General features: G+C 42.8%; 1 protein-coding gene across 2 annotated transcripts in view; it reads right to left on the bottom strand.

The window, feature by feature from the left end:
* uvrag (UV radiation resistance associated gene) overlaps positions 1–23,446 on the bottom strand; it is a 76,756-nt gene extending 53,310 nt beyond the window's left edge. For both annotated transcript variants that reach the window (XR_014554939.1, XM_083696156.1), the window contains exons 1-8: positions 23,157–23,446; positions 18,624–18,741; positions 18,090–18,124; positions 16,436–16,597; positions 16,288–16,362; positions 16,066–16,151; positions 5,483–5,588; positions 1,907–2,033 (exon numbers count right to left, since the gene is read on the bottom strand). Coding sequence is in view for 1 of the 2 variants with exons in the window: in XM_083696156.1 (XP_083552282.1) it covers positions 1,907–2,033; positions 5,483–5,588; positions 16,066–16,151; positions 16,288–16,362; positions 16,436–16,597; positions 18,090–18,124; positions 18,624–18,741; positions 23,157–23,261 (814 nt within the window). In the remaining variant the exon portion in view is untranslated. The remainder of the gene's footprint in view (positions 1–1,906; positions 2,034–5,482; positions 5,589–16,065; positions 16,152–16,287; positions 16,363–16,435; positions 16,598–18,089; positions 18,125–18,623; positions 18,742–23,156) is intronic.
* Between the last annotated feature and the right edge of the window lie 3,376 nt (positions 23,447–26,822).

Here is a 26,822-nt window from a genome sequence, read left to right as displayed (position 1 = left end):
CTGAGAAAAACATACTTTCGCAGGATGATAAGTGGATGAATTTATTAAGGGATAGACAATTGAGTGAGGGGACCCAAGGGAGGCCATATTGCTGAAGTGTGATAGGATCTTTAAAAGCTGTAAGTCTAATATGGGGTAGTCATGCACTCAGGGATCTGGTCTTTGAAGTTCAATGACAGGTGTTGGTGGCCAGGCCTCCAACTATGAAAACCACACACCCCACCACAGCGTCAGGTATGGCTTCTCCATCTTCTTCCAGGTACCTCTCCTTTCTATCTTGAAATAAGCACCTGTCCCTCTCTCGACAAAGTTGATTTTCAATCTCAAGACCTAAAAACTAGGGCAGGCATTCTGAGTGGTGACAGTTAAAGAGGGGGAGGATTCAGGCTCATTCGTCAGGACACAAAGCCAACCTTCCCCTGACCCCCCCGCGCGCGCGCACACACACACACACACACACACACACACACACACACACACACACACACACACACACGTAGGGATGCTGAACTGCAAATGGTCTATCATTAACTGGAAGCATCTTAGGGAGAAACAACCCAGCATGGCACCCTGCCCCTTGGTCAAACACAGAGCCTGAATTCATCAGAGCCCAATCCCCTTCAGAACCTGCCTACCCTGCTGTTAAACAAATACAACAAGGACTTCTCTAAGAAAAAAAGGAGTGCCACTGCCGGAGAATAGAGAGAGAGGTCTGTCGGATAGATAGGTCTGTCGGAAGAGAAAGCTTTGAAAATCCCTCAGGAACCAGTAGTGTCGAGCTAACCTGGCTTCAGATCAGTCAGAGGAGACCTCTCCATCAACAGGACTTTGGTTGGTCATTGTTGTTCCTGTTTGCTCCTACTCTATTAAGCCACCCATGGTGTGCAGCGCTGCAGTCATGTTATGAAAGGCAGATAACACAGCATGACTGAATAAGTGAGTATGTGAGTGAGAAACTTTTATACTTGCTGTGTGTGAGAGTGTTTGTACAAGGGTCAGTTATCTGCACGAACAGGCCACATGTATTGCACAGTTAGTATGATCTACAGTGTGTGTGTGCGTGTGTGTGTATGAGCCTGCCTATCATGGTGGCTTTGAATATTAACTCTGCTAAGACTTTTATTTCCCTGCAGACATCGGGGGATATGCAGCAGTAAAGTGGCTAGTAAAGCAGAGCCCAACCAGCTCAGACGTGATACGGCATGGAGTTATGGACTCCATATAATTTACTAAACGACACCATAAAACGTTAACGGTTACTTTACCAGCCCTACTAGGACAACTTGGCTGGCCAACATAAAAATGGCTCTGTTTGAGTTTGTCGCAACAGCAAGGGGGAAAAAGAGTCACCATGGAGTGACTCAGACACTCCAGATGATGAGAGTGAAAGAGGTTTCTTGTGTGTACAGTACTATACTGTACTGTGCTGCACTGTAAGTGTCTGGAGACTGAGGGACATACTGTGCAGTCAGCTACAGCACAGAGTGCAACAGTGTACTGACACTCAGTGTCCCTGTCTAGAATTTGGATGAGAGGGGAAAAGAGGGCCATTATGGTGCTAGCTAAAGTCCCACATGCCCACTCGAGGCAGTGAACCAACATAATCAGTGGTATCTAGATGTGAAAACACAGGGTTCTCTCCTTTATGGAAGACACAGTGGTATGGTTCTCCATGTACAGTAAGACACAGTGGTATGGTTCTCTATGTACAGTAAGACACAGTGGTATGGTTCTCCATGTACAGTAAGACACAGTGGTATGGTTCTCTATGTACAGTAAGACACAGTGGTATGGTTCTTTATGTAGGAGACAGTGGTATCATGGTGGGGCCTCTACAGGCAGGTTGAGTGGGAAAGAGGGACAGGCTTTGGTAAGCAGGTGTACAGTAGCTACAGACTCCTTTTACCTTTCTTTTGAAGCTGCGCTCTCTCCTTCTGCCGTAGGTCGGTCTCCCTGCCCAGGGCTTTCCTCTGTCTCCCCAGCTCACTGTGCAGCGTGCCGATACGCAGCTGCATACACTCCCGCTCCTTCTTCTGCAGAGAGAGAGAGAGAGAGAGAGAATTGGTGATAGAAAAAGAAATGGTACAGCATTTGGCTTGTGTCTTTCATTATCCCGAAACCTTCCCCCAAATTCCCATTAGCTCCCTCAGAACAAGTCACATAATCTAAGGTCAATCCTGTGACGAAATCATTCACTACACCACTAACCCTTAAACCCATTGTCAATATTGGACGTATATAGATAAGGTCATACGAGGTGATTCAAAACAACCAAATAAGCCTGTCGTACACAAATCTGAGATCCTCAGGGCAAAAGTGAGTTAAGGTCAGCGTCATGCCAGGCCTGGCCTACACCTAACGGAGTCAAGCTAAGGCTGTTATCTGATGAGACCTGTGTATTTGTACAGGTAGGCTAATCAGTGCTGGTGGATTTGCAGGCAGGCAGGGCGGGCTGGACGGGCTTCTGAACCCTCAGGCCTGGAGCTCACTGCTGCTGCCAGCCCAAAGAAAGAAGAGGAGAGGAGGAGGAATGGATGATGAGGAGAAACCTGAGACTGATTGCTCACTTGTATACTTCAGACTAATATCCAACAGGCTCCTGCAGACAGGGTGTCCTCACCCCTTTAAAACCAAACGTGCTGAGTTGCAGGTATGATGTGACTGCCCTAGCCATGGCAGACCAGCAGGTAGGATCTGAGGCCTTTCTGAGTGCTGGCAGACAGTACGACTGTAAGACTGTACGGGGACACAGCCAGTAAAATTGTAGCTACATATGGCTGGACTGTGTGTGTGTCCAGATGATTTCCAAATGGTCTTGATCAGGGAGGGGTGAGGAAAGGGCTTATGATAAACGATCATGTCCAGGAGTTTAATGGAGAAGATGTGAGGAGTTCTTGAACTTCTGTGGTGAAGTGATAGACATTGCAGCCTGGCAGCCCTGGAGTGAAGAGAGGAGAAAGTACTGGAGACAGTAGATAGGTCAGGCATTTATGGGGAGCACACGAGAGCCCACAGTGAGCAGCATCAACACCAGATGAGGCCCATCTCTACATCTAACCCTCAGTAGTGTCAGGTGGCGTCTCTCTCACCACATGCTCCCAGGCCTGGGTAGAAGCATCAGTGTGGAGGTCATTAGTCAACATCTTCGCTCTCCACAGGGTGTCTCTCTATCAACCCTCACATCTCTATATGGGATGCATTGAGGCCTGTAAGAGGCCCCAGGCCCTGTACAGCCCTAAATGAGGAACAGCGCTAGGGCACATACAGTACTTGAAGAGATAAGAAGAGAGAGGGATGGAGGGATAGAGCTCATCCTCCACCCCAAACCCCCTTTGATTCCTCTGATCTGTATCATAATCCACCGCTATGGAGGCTAATGAAGACCAGAGCAGGCTGAGCATCTCCCAGCCGTTTTATATCCCTCTCCATCACAACCCTCTCCTATCCAGGACCAGGAATTTTAACCTTGTTATTTAGAGAGGGCCTTTATTTTGCCAGTTGCCTGCAGCATGTGGTGTCTCTCTCACACACACTCACACACACACACACACACACACACACACACACACACACACACACACACACACACACACACACACACACACACACACACACACACACACACACACACACACACACACACACACACACACATATATATATATATCTCTGTCTAGATCAGAATAAGTGCTGATAGGCCTCTTATCAAGGTCTTCTAAAGCTTTATAAAAAAACAGAGGGGTGTCAGTCACTCAGAGTAGGCAGATAGAGCCTCCATCTCCTGGAGTGTCAGAGTCAGAGCCCTTATACTCCTGGAATGCTGTAGCTCGCGTGTTAACCACCACTGCCTTTGGCACGAACCAGAGACTTATATACTTTTGCCAAGTGCCAGAGTTGACAGGTAGGTAGTGGCCTGTGTGTGTGTGTGTGTGTGTGTACGCGTGCTGACACCACACACCACCACTATTGCTTGTCTGAGGCGCATTGGACATCAAAGGGCAGTTGGTCAGCTGTGTAAACAAGCGGAGGCAGGACCTAGCCATAACCTTAGAGATCAATGGCAGAGTGTGGGTGAGAGGGTGAAAGGGCCACAGGCTGTGATGGTGGGCTACACTCTATACTCTTTGATCAACAGTGTCTGTGGGGCAGAAGGAGAGAGAGATACTGCAGTACAGAGCACTCATACACAGGCAAGGGAGACCCAATGAAGAGCTGCACAATGATTCCCTCCTTTGAAACTTCTAACTCACTGTGGTGATATTAAAAGGAAGACTAGCTAGCTATACAGAGCACCAGAGAATGAAGGAGATGTATTACATGATGTATTAGCTGAGGTGAACACTGAGAGGCCTTGGAATGTTTCACTGAGGGGAAACATCAGCCACAAAGCCATTTCAATGGGAACATTGTATCGTTAAAGTAAGTCAGTGAGTGAATGAGTGAGTTAGCTATCATAGGCTTTCATCTGCCTGGCTGACGCAGGCTTTGGTGCAGTCTGCTAACTTGTCAGACTGGGCCAGTGGTGGTCTGAGAAAAGAACACAGCACTCCGATATCAAAGGGAGAGGGTGACAGCTGTCTCTGAGGTGTGGAGGAGAACAACAACAAGGAGCCATTGGAGCAGTCATCTGCCCCAAATATACTTACGTACTTCAGATTTGGTGTCTGCGGTGCTGACAGGTCACACACATACACGCACACAAAAGAGGAGGAGGGGGTGAAATCATGTGCCAAAATCTTTTTTTAACATAAGAGTCTACCTTGAGCATAAAAACATGAAGGTGTCACAGCCCTGGGGCTTTTATAACAGGGGAAAGAAGGGATGCTTTTGAAGTGTACGTTTACAATAAACACAACATTCAAACCAAGGATTACTGCTCGTTTTCACAGCTGTGTGGCTGCCAATTCCAAAAATGTGAAATATGCTCTCTTTCTTTTTGTTTTGATTTTCGCCAAGGATACAGCCAAGGTGGAAACACAAATAGTGGATTTTGCTTAAAGCCTCCTCCCGCCCCCACCCCACCCCACTCCTCCTCCTCCTCCTCCTCCTCTGCCATACAGGGAGTGAGGAGGTACCTGGTTCTAAATTCACTTAAGCCATCAAAACAGAAGATATGATAACTGCTTGAGGGCCCAATGACATATTTACGAGGATCTGTATAATACAAGATATACAATCTGTTAAGGCATTTACTACAGTACCGCCACACAGCTTATTATTGCTGGATGATCTGGAAAGGCAGCTATAGCTGACTACAGTGGCAACTGCACATCTGATCGAGGTACAGCAAATAATGAACAAAATTAACTGTCTCTCAATGTGTCCCAATAGTGTACTGATGGCCTTGGGTCTGATGAACTGATCTCCACAGTAAACGTGTTACAGTCTGTATAGACTGTCCAGAGGATGAGTTTCTGATATATTGAGAGATCAGTAGAGGACAGGATGCCTGTGCTATGTTGTGGTTGGCTGATGGACTCACCCGCTCTGTGCAAGCTGCTGTCGTCCTCAACTTCTCCTCAATCTCTTTCCCAATCTTCTGCACCGTCACCTGGGTCTGCTTGATGGCTCTCTGGGCTGTGTGGAGTCTGTTGAGGAGTGAAGACTGGGTGTTGTTGACATTTAAACATTTAAAAGTCATGACAGGACAACCAGGGTATAGAGGCTAACAAATAACATGTATTCTGAGTCTCTGTAACTTTGTTTTGTTCCTATGTGGTGGCTGGATAAAGTGTTCCTCATGACAATGTCCTTACTTTAACCAGAGGATGAGGTCACCTAGTCTCAGTTGGATTAGCTTCAATAAATCCCTCTGCTCCAGTCATTAATAACCAACCAAGTTGTATACCTCTGTACATCTATACTACACACAAGAGGACTGGTAGATTTACGACAGTGGTTAGGTACATAAATAAACAAGAGAGAAAAAAAGGGCGGACAATTCATTGTCAACCATCTTGTTTGCATGTTTTTCAGAGCTATTGGTTAATATTAGGTTTGTTTGAAGCAGGAACTGGTATGAGTTATGATGGTATACATGTGTGGTGTCGGTTTGCTTCGCTTGTTGTTTCTTTTTCTGATTTACTGAGGTTAATCTGCATTGTTGTACCCTGCCTGAAGATTTCTGAAAGTTAATGAAAGTTTCAGTTGAACAAAGGACAACGTTGGTTGAGAAGAGAGAGTTCATTAAGAGTACTCTATGATGTATTCCTATAGACTCAGGGGACATATCAAGTTCTCATATACCACTAACCCCGCAGTATTTTAATCACTATGATTTTCTAATACATCTAACCACAATTTGAGATCAAATGTCACCCTATGGACCTGAACCTATCAAACACAGAACATTGAGAGAAACCTCAACAGGCCAACTAATCAAAGCTTACTACAAACATTGAAGATTTTTCCAAACCTTTGGGTACTAATGTCATTGTCCTCTTTGGAAGGGGAACAATAACAACAATACCAAAAGACAAGCCAGAACGTTATTGCAGCCATCAATCACAGAGTTCATTAACTACAAGTATGCTTTCAGCAGCTCCAGAGCTCATGTGGAGCGAGAGGGAGACCGAGCTACCCACAAAAGAGCAGCCCCAGGGACACAGTTTAAGATGAACAGACAGCCATCCCACATGGCCCACATGTCTAGGCTCTGCAAGAGAGAGGAGAGGGCCCTCAAACACAGGAGGAGCGCAGCAATTAGTAATAATATTGTCAGAGCAGCTTAAAATCATCTTCTTTTTTGTCTAATTGCACATGTTTATTGCAAGATGAGGGTTAGATGTGGCACAGCGATTCTCCTTCCCTATCCAGCACTAGGTTATACGAATGACTCTACCGTCTGGGCTCCCGATGGAAGATGTGGTTTGCGTTTCTCTTTAACAAATTCCCTTTCTCCATGTTCCCACATTGGGGCCACTTCAGGCCCCTCAAAATACCAGCCACATCTTTCCACCTCTATCAGGAGCAGGCGGTTCCTCTCTTCTCCCACTCTCTCCCTCTCCATCCCTTCATCTTTTCTACTTCCGTCTGTTGTTCTCTGCTGGTGAACCCTCAGGATTATCACATTCTCACGCTCTCCAGTAGTAACTTAAGTACATGCGGCCAGTGTCTAATAATCATATCGCAGCAGTTCTTTACCCAGATAATACTAAGCTAGTTTCCCACCCAAACCACTGTGTAGTGTGCTGTCAATCAATGTGCCAAAACCCCAGCCAAAACATACAGTGCATTTTCACAGCTAGTAGCTTCAGATTACAGACTTCTCCTGACTTTTGGCTGAATCAGTCAACTTGGTGGAACCACAAAGAGTCTTTCAAGGGCTCAAGACTGTGGATAATCCCGTATTGGTGTCAAAGCACTCTGTAATGTTTCAACCTTCACTTTTAAGCCTTTTAAACTGTCATCATGGGCCAGGTAAACTAAGGACTAGTGGTTTCCTCTTCCTCCAGCAATTATATTATAATAGGAATAACCACAGCATTCTTCAAAAGCTCTATATGATGACTGTCCAATCCTCTATCATCCTCTCATTCATCAACACCTCGTTCAAAAGCTAAGAGAGTCTAAGACTTTTGATTTACAAAATCCCTTAACATCCCCTCACCACAATCTCAAAATGTATATATAATTTTTGTTTTTTAAAAAGTACTAAATTTGACTCTGTGGTGATAGATTTCATTCACTACGTGACTCCATTGCAAACACCTGGGTCCACAGGCACATAATGGGCATGAAGCCAGAGTGCCTTAGTACAAACACTTTTATTCTTTGCTTTCTTTCCTCAATTTTTAAAATGAGGTAATTAGCTAAATCAGTGGGCCTCAACTCCATTTCTCCATGCTGAACAAGGCAGCTACTGTAGTTGTCTGGCAACTGCATCTACATCATGAGCATTTAGTAGGGGGCACTAGAGTGTAAGCTCATTGCCTCTGACCGAGTCCTGTCCATTTGTGAGGAACTCTGGGCAAGGACGGGTGAGAGCACAACCTCTCCAACTATCATGATGCAATAACCACTTGTGGTAGAGTTCATAATGGTTGCAGTGGAGAATGTGGTTATGGCAGAGTGAGAGTGGATTGCGGTCGTGCTAGTGGAAGTGAGGATTTCAGTACTGACTTTTGAGAAAATGGGGTTGCTTCGGTATGCACTCACACAGAGCCTTCCTGGAATTGCCTCTTGAGTGGGTTTAGTTTGTGACCCTCCGTAGGCTGGGTTTAACAGAAATCCATCTTGGTTGGATATTTTCACAAATCCAAGGGGCCTCCTGTATATTTTTTCATTAAGAGCCTCTCTTAGACACCTCAGGATATTACTGTAGGTGGCAGGAGCCAACCCAAAAATAAATCACTCTACATAAGTGCGATCTACCTCTTAATGATTTTACACATTGAGGAATCTCTTGAGAGCCATTTAATTTTGTTCCCATTTCTGACTGCCTGATGAGACAGCGATAGCATTAGCTGATATATAGCTGACGTCAGGGCAAAGCTGTTGTGACAGCTTCATCAACTGAGGTGATAACGATGGAGGAATCTGATATGGGCACTTCCCCTAGGTGAGTGCATTTATCTCCCCACCCTTTCACGCATGTCTGCCTCTTTATCAGCTCTCCAGTCTGGGCCCATCAGGCCCTATCTGAGTCTCTGGATCACAGTGGTGGAGAGGGGGGGACCCTGCCCTCATGCCCTCACTGGGCCAGTACAACCACTGGGCACACCTCCAGCATACACACACTCACCCCAGCAATATGAACCATAAGAAATGTCCTTTTGTACAATATGATGACAAACAGCTACAAATGAAAAGTGAAGTCTTTGAAAGGATTTAGGCACTTGATGTGAGATCGTTAAACATCTAAAAGTAAAAACATCTGTTCCTTTTACCAGATGATTGGTAGTGGTGGGGGGTTCCTGATAAAAGCTTGTTGATTCCAACAAGAGTATTTTGGAACCTTTCAAACAGAATCCTTGCCCTAAACAATCAGCTACTTCGAAGCCATTTTTAGAGAAGTCTTGTTAGCTAAGTACCTTGCAGATGGCGGGAGGAACATTTATTTATTTATGAGAAAAAAATCAATGAACACTGGAATACAAAGAAATGTTACGACTCTGACCTCAAACATGTCCAGTATAAACTGTAGTAACTCCTTCCAGAGGAGCTGGAGGGCAGCCGCCCTCCCTGAAGCACTGGCCCTCATTGCCTATTTATACATTTATTTACCCTGCTGATGATCTTCAAACAAATATTTACCACAGTTTGTAAGCAGGACCACTGTCCAGCAATCACAATCTCGCAATCAGTGCCGAGCAACAGCGAAGGCAGATGTGTCATCTGGCTTACAGAGATAAGAAGGAAATAACTGGTGTTTAAAAGAAGCAAGGAGAGAGCTCATCCTCTTTGCCTCTGCAGAGAAGAGGCACATCGAAACAAAACACATTTCATATAGAGTTGGCGGTTGGGGGTGCTCATTCGCAAAGTGGTGAGATAGCTCAAGCCTGGGTCTGTTCCACTCCACAATGGCATGCAGCGGTTCTAACTTTTTGTTCGTTTGCATGCTTCACTTCCCCCCTGCTTTTTGTTTTGAGGAACTGTTTGCAGGCATGGAAACATTTTGTGGATCTTTTGTGTGAGAGAGAATGAACAAGGAAACGAGGTGCAGTCTACCTTGTTGGTATCTAAGAAAACAGAGGGGGTGAAGGGGGATTGACAAAAACTGTTTTCTTTTGCTGTGTGATACCATTGGTTTCATTTCTGAAATGTTCTTATATCAGGTGACAAGAGATTAGGGCCCTTCTTTTGCTGTTTTTGGCCTTTACCTCCGCTTCCCTCTGTCTATAGATATAGGTCAGACACACAAACACATCACAGCCCAGCTTCATAGTCTGGCCATTCATAGTATTGGTTCATACATGTATGTATGATATCCCTTCTGAAAATCTCTTATTAGAGTATTTTAATCAAACTAATGATGAATCCCTGAATAAAAACGGACGTTGATTTAACTGTTGACAACATATTCACACGCTTGCTATATAAAGGAGTTAATGGAGTGATTATCAGCAATCTACATTTCAGAAACCTATGTTTTTGACAGCACACAACACAAATATGCCCCCCCCCCCCCCAGGACCAAACAATAACAAAAGGGAAGGGAAAAGAGCAAGGGGAGACCCCGTAGTAAGAAAACAAAACAAACACCTTCCATTCGGCAGCATACCTGTACCTCACTGCCAGGGAATATTTACACTCTTTACCCCCTGCTCTATTCACTTCAAATTTCACTATTGTCTCCCTCTGTGCATGGACAGGAGATAAGATTGTCCCCCTCTGAAAATATTTTGGTGAGCCTGCATGTGCACCTCCTCTCCGCTGATGACCTGGTGGGGATAGTCTGAGAAGATGCTGTCGGCCAAAAGGCATTGTTCACACGGCAACGATAGGAGACTGGGGGGAAACCCAAGAGATGCTCTAAACTAAAGGATACTTCAGTCTTAAGAGGGTCATGGAGAGGCCAAGCACCCTGCAGATGATTATAGAGCCCCCCCGTCATGAGAGAGAGAGAACCCCCCCCTCAACTCACTCACTCACTACACCAAATTATCCCTCCACATTACTTAAGCTGCCTGGGGTAATGAGGCAAACAATAAACAATAAATATCTTAGCTGCAGGACACAGCTTCAATAAATAACCTATATTTCTATCAGAATTTTACAGCCTACTGTCTCCATAAAAGCCAAAATACAATGAGTGGCCATCTTACTGCAATGTACATGCCAGGAGGTAGGGTAATCGGATTTGAGAAGTAGAAAGCACCCTAGATCAATGCTCTGAAATTAGGGCTGACAGCACCGCTCACTGTTCACTGTCTGCCAGCAATCTCAGGGAGCTAGGGCCGAGCAAACGAGCAAGCGAGCGAGGGAGAGAGGGAGAGAGCGAGAGAAAGAGCGAGAGACTAAACAACCAGGGAGAGGAACAGGCCCTGTGTCAGTCAGGAGTCTGGGCCTGGCTAGGAACAAGGAGAAAACACAACAAAGCAGGTAGGACATCTGACTAAACACATGGAAACGTAATTCAAGGGTTTCAGATAAGAAATAAAGCCACTACCATTCAGATCAGAGTAAAAGCTAAGAGCTACAAATATGGCTCCATGCTGGACCACCTCTTAGAACAGGAGTAGAGAGCACCTTACGAGTTTGTTTTGATACTGCCCAAGTACACTCCTGATGTGTGAAAACAAAACAGGAAATCCACGTCCTGATCTGCACGGCGATTTGGAGCTTAGTCGCCAGTTTGTTGACTGAAGTCTGGCTGGTGGCGTTCTGGCCCTGGGGTCAGTTTTTAGGGCTTGGCGCAGGCCAGCTGTTAAAACTGGTCTTCTTAATCCTGCAGCAGGACAATATCCTGTGACTAAGGTGTGTAGCGCAGCTTCCATGCCGGCAGGCGAGCCACAGGCCCACTCACAGGCGCTAAGTACAGGAAGGGCTTATCGCCACCACAACTTCTGGGTCAGGGCAGACCCCTCCAGCCTTCACCAATGAACAGTGCCATATTTATATAGGGTTAGGGTTTATATAGATTCTCAGCTTTAATTTGAGGGTATAAGTGTACATATTGGTTTCACCATTTAGAAACGACAACACTTTCATGGCACTATTTCATGGCACCAAAAGTATTGGGCCAATGGGCTTGACAGGTGTTTCTGGTTAGTCAGGTGTGTTCTGTCACATCATTTGTGTAGGCATAAGAGAGTTGTCAATGTTTAGTCTTAATTCTAGGCTTTGTGTTTGCCTTTGGAGTCTGCTATTAGTGTGTCAACATGAGGACCAAGGGAAGCCATTATACTGTAAAGCTGAACATTCTGAAAGAAATATATCAGAAACATAGCCAAAACCTTAGGCTTAACTCACTGTTAGGCCAAGGAACACTTCTACAGTGGATGACCGAAGAATGCTTACCATAATTAAGAAAAACCCCAAAACAACTGTCCGCAGATCAGGAACACTTTCCAGGAGGTAGGTGTGAATGTATCAGAGACTACCTTCCACAGAATACGTCACCAGGTGAACTACAGAGGCTTCACTGCAAGGTCCACTAATTATCCTTAGAAAGGATGTTCAGGTTACAGTTTGCTAAAAAGTAGCTAAAAGGCCTGCAGAGGTCTGGAAAAAAGGTCTTGTGGACAGATAATATTAATATTATCATGTACCAGAGTGATTGCAAGTGGAAAGTTGCCCAAGATATAGCTCCACTAGAACTGGCTAACTTGTCTTAATTGATGATGTAACTGCTGACATCAGCAGCAGAATGCATTCTGAACTGTATAAAAACATTGTGTCTGCTCGAGTACAAACAAATGCCTCCAAAGCCTTCATTGGGTGACGCTTCATCATACATTAAAACAGTGACCCAAAACATACTGGCATAGCAACTAAGGAGTTTTTCATGGACAAAAAGTGGAATGTTCTTGACTGGCCAAGTCAATCTTCAGATTTAAATCCAATTGAACATGCATTTCATGTCCTGATAATAGGACTTTAGGCAAAAAGACCTCAAAACAACTGAAGATGGCTGCAGCCTGGCAGAGCATCACCAGAGAAGATACCGAGCTCCTGGTGGGGTCAATAGGTCGCAGACTTCAGGTAGGTATTGCATGCAAAGGACTGTCGACCAAATACTAAACATGAGTGCTTAATATGGGTATCATATTAATCTGTCCCATTACTGAAATAAGGGGACATTGTATAAAAAGTGTAATTTGTAAATGGTGAAACCAATAAGCATGTATATACCATCAAATAAAAGCTGAGAGTCTATACTTTAACTCATAGTAAGTGTTTGATTTCAAATCCAAACTTTTGGTGTATAGTGTCAAAATAAGAAAATGCTTCACTGTCCCATTACTTCCACACACACACACACACACACACACACACACACACACACACACACACACACACGGGAAGTGTGTGTGTGTGTAAGTAATAGTCTGAAAGTATAGTGTTAACATTACAAGTGGCATTGATAGAGGGAAAATCTGACAAATCAATGAATAAGAGAGCTGAACTCCTATGTAGCACTTTTGTTCAAAGAGTAGAGTGTAGGCTACATGTATAGAACAATGGGTTCAACTTTTATCAGCCAAAATATATATTTTCTGTGTTGACATAATACACATTATTCACAGCCAAAAAGAGAGTACATAATTTGCTTTTATTCTGAATTACTATGAATGAGGTTCCTGAAGCCACTAGAGTACATCGACTTCCAGGGCACTTGAGTCGAATGTTCAAAAACACATTAGTATAACAAAAAGCCAAAATAAGCCTCCAACCAAGATAAACTGGAAGAAACCCAATCATCTGTATACACTGCTAGAAACCCACCGCTGGAGAGAGGCCCTTGCTTCCACAGTCTGTCAGTGTCAACATCCCGCCAGTCAGTCGGCTGAACAAGAGCCAAAGCTACTGCTGATCCAATAAGATCATCTCTTCTCCTTACAGCCAAGCTCCTCTACACCAATAGAGGAGAGGCCATGAGCCAGAAGTTGCTCCTTACCACAGATCTAGGATCGGATTCCCCACCCTACAATCCTTTGATCATTATGGAGATGGAAATATCTGACTTTATATCAGTGGTTTGATGCAACTTCTACCTAGAGAGTATTTTGCCTCAATCATCTTAGCCATGGTCCTGGCTCCTAGTCCCTCCCTCTGGTTCCATTGGTCCAGCTCTGGAGGGGAAGTAGCTCAACCTCTCCCTCCCAGGTTGTAAATCTCTCATAGAGAGAAGCCTGTGCTGATTAACGATATGTACTCTCTGCTCCATCTGCCTATCCAAGCTTGTCGTGTTCCCAATTCAACGCTGTGTTCCTCACACTTGCAGCTTAGAGCCTTGTCTGCTAGAGCCAAGTCAACAATGAATTTGCATCATCCATCAAGTCCAAAGTGTTCTTGGAGAGGGTGGTCCTAGTCATTCCTGTCATACTGAGCTGAGCAGCTCTCGTACTGAGCCAAGCATGAGTTAGCCTCGCCCCTCTTTTTCTGTTGTTTCTCTTTGTGACTGCATCACTATTTTAGAGGACAATGTATACTGTATTTCCGTACACAGACATAATATCTGGGTGGGGATCAATGTTGTGTGAAACAAGTTGCACTTCAATGCTCCCATTAGATTTATGATAAACAACATTTACATCTCAGTAAACGCAGGAACAGCAGTGTGTAATGCAGCAGTGTGCCCACTCCAACTCCTGCATAGGCAGAAATCACCCACTTCAATAGATTACCGAAGATACAGAACATGTCTTCTTCAGTAATCTATTGCAGTGGGTAATATCCACCTATGCAGGTGTTGGAAACAAAGACACAGCTACACTGCACACAGCCAGTCCTCCTAGATGTAAAGCTGTGTGTACACATCCATAACAGCTGAGCTGACAAACTCCTGAGTCATCCCTCCACACTAGACTCTCAGCTTGAGTGTTCACTTGTAGAATGTCAGAGCTATCCAGGTCAGAGGCTGAACATTCTATAGAATCCTGTAGCATGGGGGGTTGGAGAGAGTATAGGCAACCCCTATAGGAGTCAGTGTATCTGATGAATCACTGTAAAGTGCAGGCCCATAAACCATGAGCACATTGCAGTCTGAAGCCAAGACACAACCCAGAGCCCTGCTCAGGTCTTGCCCAGAGGGAGAGAGAGGGGAATGGAGGGAGACACCTAGGCCGTGTCCAACAAGCCCCCACCATCAACCTCTATCAGCTTGGCTACAGGCCTGCAGGGGAGCCTCAGGGAGGGAGGGATCAATGGAGCTGCTTGGAATTCCACTGAGCCCCGTGATGGACGGGGGAAGAGATGGAGTGGGGAAGAGAAGGAGAGGGTAGATGGGGGGGAATAACAGCAGACATCATAAAGCTGGATGATTCAACCTGGGATATCCCACTGTGAGCTTTAGGGAGGCCATTTTCTTCATGCACATAAACTGGAGACAGAGAGCACTCACAGAGCACTCTCCATGGAGCAATCTTCACCCTGACACTGTGCAGCCACAGCGCAGCTCTTACTGGGGCCAAGAGTGATGATGCATTACAGGAACTTTACTCCTATTATTCAACATATTGATTTGTTTTTATTGTAAGGTGTGAGGAAGAAGAAGTGCGAAGGATCCTCTGCTAATATAATGGAACTGCAGGTCCTTGTCACATACAGTACAGTGGATGTTTTACCCTACCCATACATTGCAGTCATTAAACATGATAGCTTTTATTCAGGCCTAACTGACTAATGTGAGCTTTAAGCAAAGTTTTCCCCGAGGCACACCCTGCAGACACCATAGGTAGTGTTTATATTTACACAGTCCAATATAAAACAACAGAGCTGTGTTTTGCCAACACATGCAAACAGCACTTAAACCTTAGCTCTCCACTGAACTATCATCATCAGAAAGTGATGATTTGTCGCCCCCTTCTGCCATGAAGTTGTTTGAAAAGCCATTAATCTTTAATAGCTATGTATCATTCCATTGAATTATAATGGTATGCTTCATCTTTGCAGTAGAGCTAGCCAATGATGACAAGGTGCCTTTATTTTACTAACTTGATTAAATCATGCAATGTGCATGTCCTTTTATGTCCAAGAAATACTAAGAAATAGACTTTTTGGCAGCTCTCAATAGCCTAGGAGCAAAACCAGACTCCTTGATTAAAGGTAGTTTCCTGGCGCCATCTACTGGGCAAGAAGGGAACATACAAAGCCAAGTCATTCAATGAGGCATACAGTACACTGTTGACTGTACTGAGGAGACAAACAAGGAGAGTAGAGCATGTTTGAAAGCTCTCTAGAGTTTAAACTATGTGTAGTTGGAGTACAAGGTTTAAGGGGCTATGAATCACAGTGGGGATAAAACTGTTGTTGTTTTTGTAGCAGTAGTACTGTATATGGCTTGGTTTGAAGGAACGCAATATATACTGTCTTTCAGATACTAAATCCTGTCTAGGAGCAAAAGGTAGTTCCATTACTGAGAAAAGCATTTAATCCAGGTCATGAGAACTGCAGTCTCACCTCAGAAGAGAGAAGACACTGTAGGAGTTCCGCACTGAACTCTGGTCAACCTGAAGCAAACTGTTCTTCTTCCTCTCTGAGTGATCCTGAAACATTCATGTCAACATTTCAAGACAAAACAGTGAACAAAGAAAAATTAATATCATTCTCTTTTTTTTTTTTTGGTCTTATTTTGGAGAAAGCTTTGTTTGTTTTTTTCTGGAAAACAAACAAATGCAGTACCTTATGATCAAAGTCAGCTGCATAGTAGCCATCATTCAGTCCAAATATGATTTCATTTGGATTCCTGGAGCGGATCTGTGGAGAGACAAAGCAGTGGCATTTAGCGTGCGTGTGCGTGTGCGTGTGCGTGTGTATGTGTGAGGCTGACCTGCTGTCCTGTATATCTGAGTCCGTCCAGGTTGACCTTCCACTCGATGAGGAGCTGGAACTGTTCATCTCTGCCACCCCAGATCCTCACCACGAAGCAAGACACTGATGTGTCCAGGAGATCAGGCAGCATGCCAAAGTCCAAGCTCCGCCATGTTGGATTCTGACAGACAGATAAGCACATACAGTAACAATAATAATTGTTTAAATGTGTAAAGAGCTTTTCATTTGTACAATGTCAAAGTGCATATTAATATGAATGAGCATACTGTAGCACTGGGATAGCCCTAACCCTAACATTTGTCAGTGTGTATATCTAATATCTGGCGAGATAACCAATCTTAACACTTTTTAGATCTTCTAACAGAGTATGAGGCCAGATAGTCTGTGGGGCATTTAGTCAGGACTAAATTACCACTTGAGACGGTGAAATGGTTGTAAAACAGGATGTGATCCTGTCATTTAAAGTTCATTTAACTCTCAGTAGTCAAAACAAATATTTACACATCCAACTTCACAAAGGCTTAGCTTGTCCAACCAACCCTTCCAGTTTCATAGCCTAACCTCTTGGTTGGACTCATAGGAGTACGTCTGTCTAGCTGTTTGTGTGTCCTTTGTCAGACACGGCTTTGCTAAGTAGCCATTCCAACCATTAAAAGTCTACCACTGCCTTCCTGCAGAAGGACATGCAGATAATAATCTTTGGCTTGTGTTTGAATGTAAACTGCAAAACAGACAATGCCAGAAGGAGAGAGAGAGAATGAGAGAGAAAGAGCAAGAGAAATTGAGAGAAGGATAAATAGAAAGAGGGGGCCTAGACAGAACAAGTAGAAGGAGAAGGAGGGAGGTAGTGTCCCTTAACATAATAACAGGAAAAGCAGGCGGAAAAGCCTACTTCGACAGACGACAAAGGAAACAGACAGAACACTGGAGAGCAAGGGTCACTTTGAGGAATGCTGACGTTGTCAACACAGAGTCAGATTGAGCCAGACATGATCATGAGGTTCATCTGCAGTACATTACAGACCTATGCCCTGGGGGCAGAGAAATGAAAGGTAGGCTTGGAAAAGAGCTTAGGCCAGCTCATGAGTCTGCATTTGACTTGTTAGTAATGGTCTGCTATACTTGGCTGTATTCATAGTCTCCATGCAGAGATTGGAGCAAGCAGCTGCTGCTGGTGCATGTGGAGTGTAGAGCTAACTACAAGCACAGCACAGTCAAGGACAATCAGTTCTCAATCACATTCTAAGATAATTTACACAGTCATATAGTATACAGTAGCCAAGGAAGCCATCAAATGTCATATTGCTAAATCATGTCTGGCAGCATACAGTGAGTGCCCTTCATTGGGAATACAAGGTTTACAAGGTGAGAGGAACAAGAGAAGGGGTAACTTAATAGTAGTGTAAATGGATGCTTGAGGTCATATTTTATTACTATGTTGCTGCCCCAGTCTATGTTCATCGAAGGCTGATTTCCATATCATATGTGTTGACATGACGATAACAGCAGAAATAAAGAGATGAGAGTATCTAATTCATCAAGTGAGCATGTGTGATTCATCTTCTTTATTATCATCTACCTTGTGCAGTTGCCATTTATTGGTTAGGCACCTGAGAAACTAATGTAGCTTTATGTAAGGCAATGGCACTCACCAATGAATCCTGGATGACTTCACTCTTGTAAAAGTCTTCAAGGGAAGGAAAAAATAAAGGTTGGATATTTTAGAAATGTGTATATGCATGCACACTCACACAAACACACACATCTCTTGAAGAGATGCAACTCTGAATTAGCCCACATGTTTGGAGGGGACAAACCACTGTGTGTGCAACAAACGCCCCCCCACCCATGTTTAGACAGCTCTGAGTTATTCAGACTGAAAGTGAAATACCTATTCATTAACTGGAGCATCAGCATAGCCTAACAAACCAACACCAAGTGCATTTCACAATGTAATGGGAATGTTCACAGTAAAGCTAGTTCATACAGTATCATGGAAGATTCCATTTCACCATAATTCACCATCGAGGGCACAATGTGCAGTGGCCTCAGACACATGAAACATGTTCTATCTCTGTGGTCTCAAGACACATGAAACATGTTCTATCTCTGTGGTCTCAAGACACATGAAACATGTTCTATCTCTGTGGTCTCAGATGTGAGAGGGAATGTTGTGAAGAACTCACCTCTGGATATTCGGTCCTCTAAACAGAGGTGAAGGGTAAAGTATGTATCCAGGAGTGGAGAGCCATTCTTGTTGACGATGTTGCGGGCTGCAATGCTTCGGAGATGACGTAAACGCCTCTGTTGGGATGAGAGAGGGAGATGGCGAGTTAGCTGGAGAACAGATGGACACTAAGACGCAGGGGAGGAGAGGAGAGATGGAGTACAGAAGACAGGGAGGGGGAGCAGGAGAGGAGAGATCATTTAATGACCAGCCCAAAACAAGAGGTAGACAAGGGAACTGTGATGCTGGTTGTACTAGGTCAACCTCACAGAAGTCAGAGTACGAGATTAAGTCATTACATTCTCGTGCCAAAAATAAACAGTGAGATAACTTGGTAAATATGGTTGTACAGTCACATGTGCCAAAATTGACACAATGTTATGGAACCATTCACATCCTGATGAACTGACAGAAAAGCATTCAATTTGAGTTCATGTGTTGCCTGTGTGTTTTCCCTCACAAAAGCCTTGTATAAACAACAGTGCCACAGTTTCGTCAACTAAGCCCAAGCCAGTGTACCATTGATGCACAGACAAGAAGGCTTTGTAAATTACATCTGAGACTAAAGAACCCATGATGCCTCTTCAAAATGTGTTCCAATCTGCTGCCAGAACATGACATCACCATTGTTGGAGATTAGTCAAAAGTCCACCCCTGGAAAAAGTAGCAGCCTTAAATGAATAAAAGGAGTAAATGGAAGCTGCTTGAGAAGGGAGTGACCATTGAGGTCCAATCCATAACAAAGTGTGTGAACGGGAACAACAACAAAAACCTCCATAGAAAATGCCTCACCATTGATTGGGGGAGGGGAGGGGGTAATTTTCAGAGAATGACCAGAAGACTCAAGACCCATGATACCTGATGCTCTTCTCCTCCTTCTTCTACCAGACCTACCTCAAGGGCCGGGGAGGCAAGGGCTCCAAGGCAGACTAGGTGGGAACATTGAGGAGGAATTGATGTACTATTTGATTTGTTTTGCTTTTTGTTGGTAATTGCAGCAATCAGTCCTTGCACATGCTATGCATCCCATCCCATTCCTTGAGTTTACCAGCGGTTTGTCAGAATGACAACCACAGAGTTTCAGCTGTTAAAGCAGATAGACAGTTTCATCATTCTTCTTTTAATCTTCAATGACATCACACCCTGCATTCCAAGGCCTGTGACAAGTTACATTTACATTTACATTTATATTTATGGCATTTAGCAGACGCCTTTATCCAAAGCGACTTACAACAAATACATTTGTTTAAGTAAGTGAATCATCTATCCATCAGTCATCATAAGAAAAAGTAATCTATGATAGGACCAGGGGCTATTGGTAGGTCACAATGCTAGAAGAAGGAAGAATTACTTTTTTTAAAAACATTTTTACAGGAGAGAAACTTGTACAGGGAGGTAGTGGGATGAAGAGGTCTACTGCTTACATTTGCACTGTTTTATTATTATTATTGTTGCTTTTTTATCATCACATGCTGCCTTAAATATTGTTATCTTGTACATTTTGTTTAGTATATATTGTATCTTTTTTAGTATTGTACATTTTACATTGGTTGGCATTCTGCGGACAGCAAAGCAAGAATTTCATCGTACAGGGAAACATGTTTTCTACTGTGCATATGATAATAAACACTTTGAATTGAATTGAATTTGAATTGAATTTAGGAGGGACAGTTAAGATGTAGCCTGAAGAGATGGGTCTTCAATCTACAGGGGAAGATAGGTAGTGACAAGTCCTCTTTGTGTCGTATAACTTCAAATGTGTGCATTCCATCTGGTGTGTGTAGTGGCACCCCCTGAGTTTCTGTGCAGACTGTTTCTGTTTCTGTGCAGACTGGTTTTGCATTCTATCCCATGATGCTCCTCTTAACTTGTCAGTGGACCAATAGAGGACAGATAACTGGTGCACCCATCCCCAAACCTTATTTATTTGATAGTATGATGGCAACTGGAATGGTGCTGGAAAGGTCACATTTCCCATAGTTTTTCCACAAGCTTAGATTTGTTAGAATTATTATTTTTTTAACATTATGATTGTGATGATTTAGCTTATTTGTATGTGTCATGCTCTGGTGAAGTCTGTCTTGTAGATGTTTTGCGATGTTTCTTCACAAGAAAGATGCTGCAAAAATGTCAGGTATTAAGTTCTACCTCGTTCTGAAAAAAATAATTGTTTTAAAGGATTATTTTATAAAGTGAATGATTTGAACATTTTAAGTTAAGACTCTTGCATTTGGTATCTTGAAAGATTTTAAATGTTTTGTTGTGCTTCCTGGCTTTCCTCAACATGCTGCTGATTATAGATGAAATATGGGTTTGTTTGTCATCTTGCTGTTGATCAAGTTCAATTATTTTCATTGGGCTATTGATTCAAAAATATTAATTTCATTTCATTAAAGCTTTATTGGTTTATTGTCCACATCATGTCGCAGGTGTGGTTGTCATCTGAAGTTTGGATGCAGTCAACTTTTTGCAGTCAGAGTTTGTGTATTTTTATGTTTATGTAGCCAAACATGCTAGATGTTTTATACCTGTGACAATTGTAACTGGACAAAAGAAATGTCTTGCGTTCATGAAGTACTTCTAAGAACAGCTGAGAATTACATCACATCCCTTCATCGTAAGTTGCAAGTATACAGAGTGGAATTGAGCAGCCGAGAAAAGCCAAATGTATTATGTTAAGATGTGGCAACTGAAGTGGAACCTCAATGTTAAGATACTAATTATGCAGTCCTGTTATATATGCATGTTGTTTCGCTAATATTGAGCAAATGGACACAATGAATTCCATTGTGATTCTTATGTAAGTGTGCATTTGACTGTACATGTATGTGTAAACAAAGAGCTTTTAATGTTGCTGAAATATGTTAATAATAATAATGCTATCTTTTGTTGGAATCCCCAAAAAATAATCAAGACCCATGAACCCCCCCCCCCGATCTGCATTCTCCAGCAGCACACTGAGCTTCCACCACCACAGGCATTAGGGCTAAATCTAAATCATGGGATTCCCTATAAGACTAAGGGCCTCAGAAACAAAAACACAGTTTGTTCAGCAAAGGCGTTTTTTTCCCTCTGAAATGTCAGTGGACATTTATATCACAAGTGCCCCATTCCAGTAACCTACTGTAAGCTGATCATTGTGCTGAAGCTAAGAGGTTGAGTTCGTCCAAATATGAACATCACCAGTGTTGTTTGAGTGAGCACTGACTGAGCAATGAGCAATGACTGCATTCTTTAGTCTTATAGTGGACTTTTCATTGGCTCAAACAAAGGTCAAAGATGCCAAAACTGAATCCTGACTAGATAGTGACTTACAGGTTACCATCTATTTTTTCTGAACCACACAGCAGACACCAACCAGATCAACTCTATTTTACAGGTAGAGGATCCTCCCTGCAATAAGACAGGTTAAATGATTTAACCTAACCGCACTTATGAGGCCTGTGCTTGACATACCTGCTTCCACTCTAAAGCAGCACTGAATTGTGAGTGTGCCTGGCATTAAAGGCCTCAACTTGACATTGTATACAAACAACAACAACAACTAAGCATATTCCTATCTGGCTTTTGCCATCACACACTTGAGACATTTGTCATTAAGCAATTCAGAGACCTGCAATTCAGACACCTGAAAATCATTCTGAATATCAATCTTTTTATGGGACTTTTACATGTTTCCCCTATGGTTGCAGCATCTCTACGTCTACAAAGATATTGCACTAGCCCTATAAATGAATGAATATCTACAATAACTGATGAACAGGACATCAAGTGCAAGGTTAGAAGATAAGAATGGCATCTTGCAATTCAATATAAAGCTGATCGATTAGAATGGCTGATACTGTTCAATCAAAGCTTCTTTCAAAGTATATAGAAAATATCTGGTTCAGTCCTGATATGGTCCAGCTGAGTGTGCTGAAAAGGTTATAGCCTAGGTCATTTTCTACTGGAACAATGACCTGACTTGGGCAAATACGGCATTAGAATTAAAGTTTACAAAGCCAGCTGCTGTAATACCTGCTACACCATTAGATAGTTAAATTACCAAATGATTGGCACATTAACTACGACTCTGGACGCTTGCCCTACCGTTCTGTCCCTGTCACTGTGACTAACATACAAAGTAACTTGCTAGCAATCTAGCCACCTAGCTAAACTAGCCAGTTCACAATTCATTCCCTAAATTTGCGCATAGCACTTATTTATCATTGTCTGTGGTCCAGCTACCTAGCTAACGGGTTCAATATTAACTACATTAATGCCTTAGGAGTAACGTTTAGTGGTGCAGGGACTAAATTCTCAACTTCTTAGTGCTCTAAGCTATATAGCTAGCTAGGGATGTAGCCTAGGCATAGGTTGCAGGCCTATACAGTGTTCATTGAGCTAGCATGTTTTAACATGTGACACACACCGCAACGAAGCAATATAGGATATTCCTCTGTTCATACGCATAGAGTCAATATTACACCGACCTGCAAGTCATTGTCCTTACCTGCTGAGAAGTGAGTTCAACGTGCAAGGCTCGAGAAGATGAGGTTCCAGAGTTGGTGACAGAGGCGGAGGGGACAGAAAGATCCCGACCGGTGATGGAGTTCATCCTCCTATCGGCACCAGGGGCGTTCGCCTCATTTAACAAAACATCTCATCCTAACCACCAAGAAACCGGACTCGTGTTAATCTTGATTCACTCCTTACTGTATGTCAGAATTGTATACACAAAATGCACTCCAAAATAGAAAGCACCCTAGCCAGTAGCTAGCTGTCAATTAGCTTCGCGACATAAACAAAGTAGGACCTGCTGCTCAGGAAGCATCCGTCTGTCAGAGACGAGTCCCGGTAGATTGCTGATTGGTCCAAAGTGGTGTCGGTTACATAGAGGCGTTACTTCACGTTGCATGCATTTGTGACTATTTGTCGAAATGTATGTCAATCATCGTGAGAGGGGCGGAATAAACGTTTCATGAAATGCTCTCGAGTTGCAAATATCAGGAAGTTGGTGTTTATGCATGGCATGGCATGGCAGTAGCATGACCTGCTGGTGTCAGTGGTGACTGTGAACTAGTGGGAACTGTTAGTGCGTTATCATTTGGTTAGAATTTCATGTCATTATGTTTTGTCGAATGAACTGCATGACCATAGGACTTTTCTTCTATCAACGTTGTAAACTGAAGTAAATACCATATAACAATACATCATTGCACAAGAAGCCAAACAACAAGCCTCAAAAAGTATTTTCATATTCTGCAACATTGACAACATTGACAATATAAAAACTTTGGATCAATTTACACAAACTCATATTGCAGTATCTCGGTTTAGTAGGCTATGACCCCCAAACAGTTCCACTACATGTAGTTCAACTATCAGTTTAATGCATTTTGCAGTAGTGTGGGGGAAGTCAAACTAAATACCAATCCTAGTACTGTTTCCAGTAGTTAACTCCCTTTTTGCCATGTAGCTAAGCTTTACCATATAGTAAGCTACTTTCACTACCCCCAAAAAATTGGATTTTAACTAATATTCCAGCCCTTGAACTCTCTCACTGCCTCCACCCTCCCTACTTTCCACCACCTCAATTTTGTTTCTCAGAGCATTTTAAAGTAATTGGTAATCTAGTTAAATATATTTTCATAGTAGCTTCCCCACCACTGCCACCAAACTACAAACTAAATGTCACTGGGCATATCAACACTGAAGGGCCAAGGCTGCCTCACATTGAAAGGGATCAAACTTGCACAAGGGGGCAGAATCTCACAAAGTAAACAATTCAAGCTTTTTTCTGAAACATTGATCTGTCAGTAGAATTAGTCTATGTATCATATGGTATCAATCATTGTGCTGTGATGTATTTTGACATTAATAAGAAGGGTATTATCAACCTGTAAGTCAATTATTACTTGATTTATTTATTTATACAGGGGAAACACACTGAGACCAAGGCCTCTTTTGCAGGTGCACCCTGTCCACAATATACATACAATTTCAAAACAACATTAAATATACAACACAGTAAAATATAGAAATCAATACATCATATAAAACCACAACATTTGATCTTATATCAAGAGAAACAATCACATCCTTCACCAAAATCAATCAACATTTTAAATTGCCAGAGCAGCACCAGAACAACCAACTGTAATGTGTGTTGTAGATTGAGACCTGAGGAAACTCAAGAGTTAACCAACTCTGAGAACGAGTTAGGTAATTTATGTTCTTATATTTCAAGAAATTTGAAAGTAAGCCCAGGACTTTATGCAGTAGGGCTTTGTACACACAAAGGAAGTAATGAAGAGATCTAAGGGACTTTAATGAGCCAACTTTTGATAAAGTATGCAATGATGAGTATTAAAACTGTCACCTGTGATAAAGTGAACGGCGCTATGGTAGATAGCATCCAACATCACCATAATCAGCACTGGCATGAGGACATATATAAGCTGGGTGATGCTCAATGGGGGACCACCCAATGCACATATGCATCAGATAAATGTTTCTGTGACTTGGTTTTTCCAGCTAAGTACCCATTTCAGTTAAACAAATGCTTTCTGCAGGACAATGAAAGCAATATAGTGGGGGCAATAGCATATAAAATAGTGTGAAATGTGCAGTGCAGGTAAAAATGTAAAAATGTGCAGTGCAGGTTACAATTATTTACAGATAACCCAACGTTGTAAATAGTAAATAATAAAAAGAACTGGACCAAGAATCGATCCCTGTGGAACACCCTTTGTTATGTCCAGAAAACCTGATTTAACAGCATCTGTAAATACAAACTGTCTTCTGTGCATTATTCATACCAGCTACATGAAGCCTGATCCAGGCCTATTTCAGGCTGATCTAGGCAATATAACACATCATCTAAGACAAGCTTGATGATCTAAACCTGGCATTACAGTGGGTTACTTTATAGTAACCTGAGTTTGTGGAAACCCTAATGAATGTTTTACTAAGAAACCATTGATCTTTTGTATCATAAGTTGTGTAGGCTTTTAATTTCTACAATGCATAGATCACTCAGCCCTTCTCTGATTTAACTGCATTAGGTCAAATTTATTTGATTAAGGGGGACAGCAGTATTCTAATTTCTTACCAGGCAGTACCTCTAAACTAGTCGTCTGAGTGTGAACCTGTTCTCACAGATGTGGATGAGTAGATGTTTGTGTTGAGAAGTGCGATCATAATAGGGCATTTGGTGTTCTATTGGGAATCTATATATAGTATACAGTGCCCTGCATAAGTAATGGGACAATTAAGCATTTTTTTTCTTTTGGCTCTACACTCCAAACGTTTGGATTTGGATTTTAAATCAAACAATAATTATGAGGTTAAAGTAGAGATTCTCAGCTTTTATTTGATGGTATTTGTGTGTAGTGTAATTGGTTTCACCATTCAGCACCACCTTTTTATGCATAGTCCCCCTATTTTAGGGTACCCAAAAGTAATGTGACAATTGGCTTGACAAGTGTTTCTGGTAAGTCAGGTGTGTTCCGTCACATAATTTGTGCACACATAAGAGAGCTGTCAATGTGTAGTATTGAGTATAGGCTTTGGATTTGCCTTTGGAGTATGCTATTGGTGTCTGTCAACATGAGGACCGAGGACCAAAGAGGTGTCAATGAAAGTCAAGGAACCATTATTAGGCTGAAAAATAAAAACAATAAAAAATATCAGAAACATAGCCAAAACCTTAGGCTTGCCAGCTCGCAATCGCAAACGGGCTGGCAGGCCAAGGAAGACTTCCACAGTGGATGACTGTAGAATGCCTACCATAATTAAGAAAACCCCCTAAAAAAACTGTCCTACAGATCAGGGACACTCTCCAGGAGGTAGGCGTGAATGTGTCAGAGACCATCCGCAGAATACATCACCAGCCAAATTACAGACGCTTCACTGTAAGGTGCAAACCACTAGTTATCCTCAAAAAGGATGGTCATGTTACAGTTTGCTAAAAAGTACCTAAAAAGCCTGCAGAGGTCTGGAAAAACCTATTATGGACAGATAAGATAAATATTATCATGGACCAGAGTGATTGCTTGAGGAAAGTTTGGAGAAAAAAGGATCTGGCCAAGGTTTACAGCATATTACCTCATCTGTGAAACATGGTGCAGGGGGTGTTAGGTTTGGGATGTATAGCTGCTACTAGAACTTGCTAACT

The sequence above is a fragment of the Argentina silus genome, assembly GCF_951799395.1.
Source record: "Argentina silus genome assembly, chromosome: 2".
Classification (NCBI taxonomy): Eukaryota; Metazoa; Chordata; class Actinopteri; order Argentiniformes; family Argentinidae; genus Argentina; species Argentina silus.
This window is presented reverse-complemented; position numbering and strand designations above follow the sequence as displayed.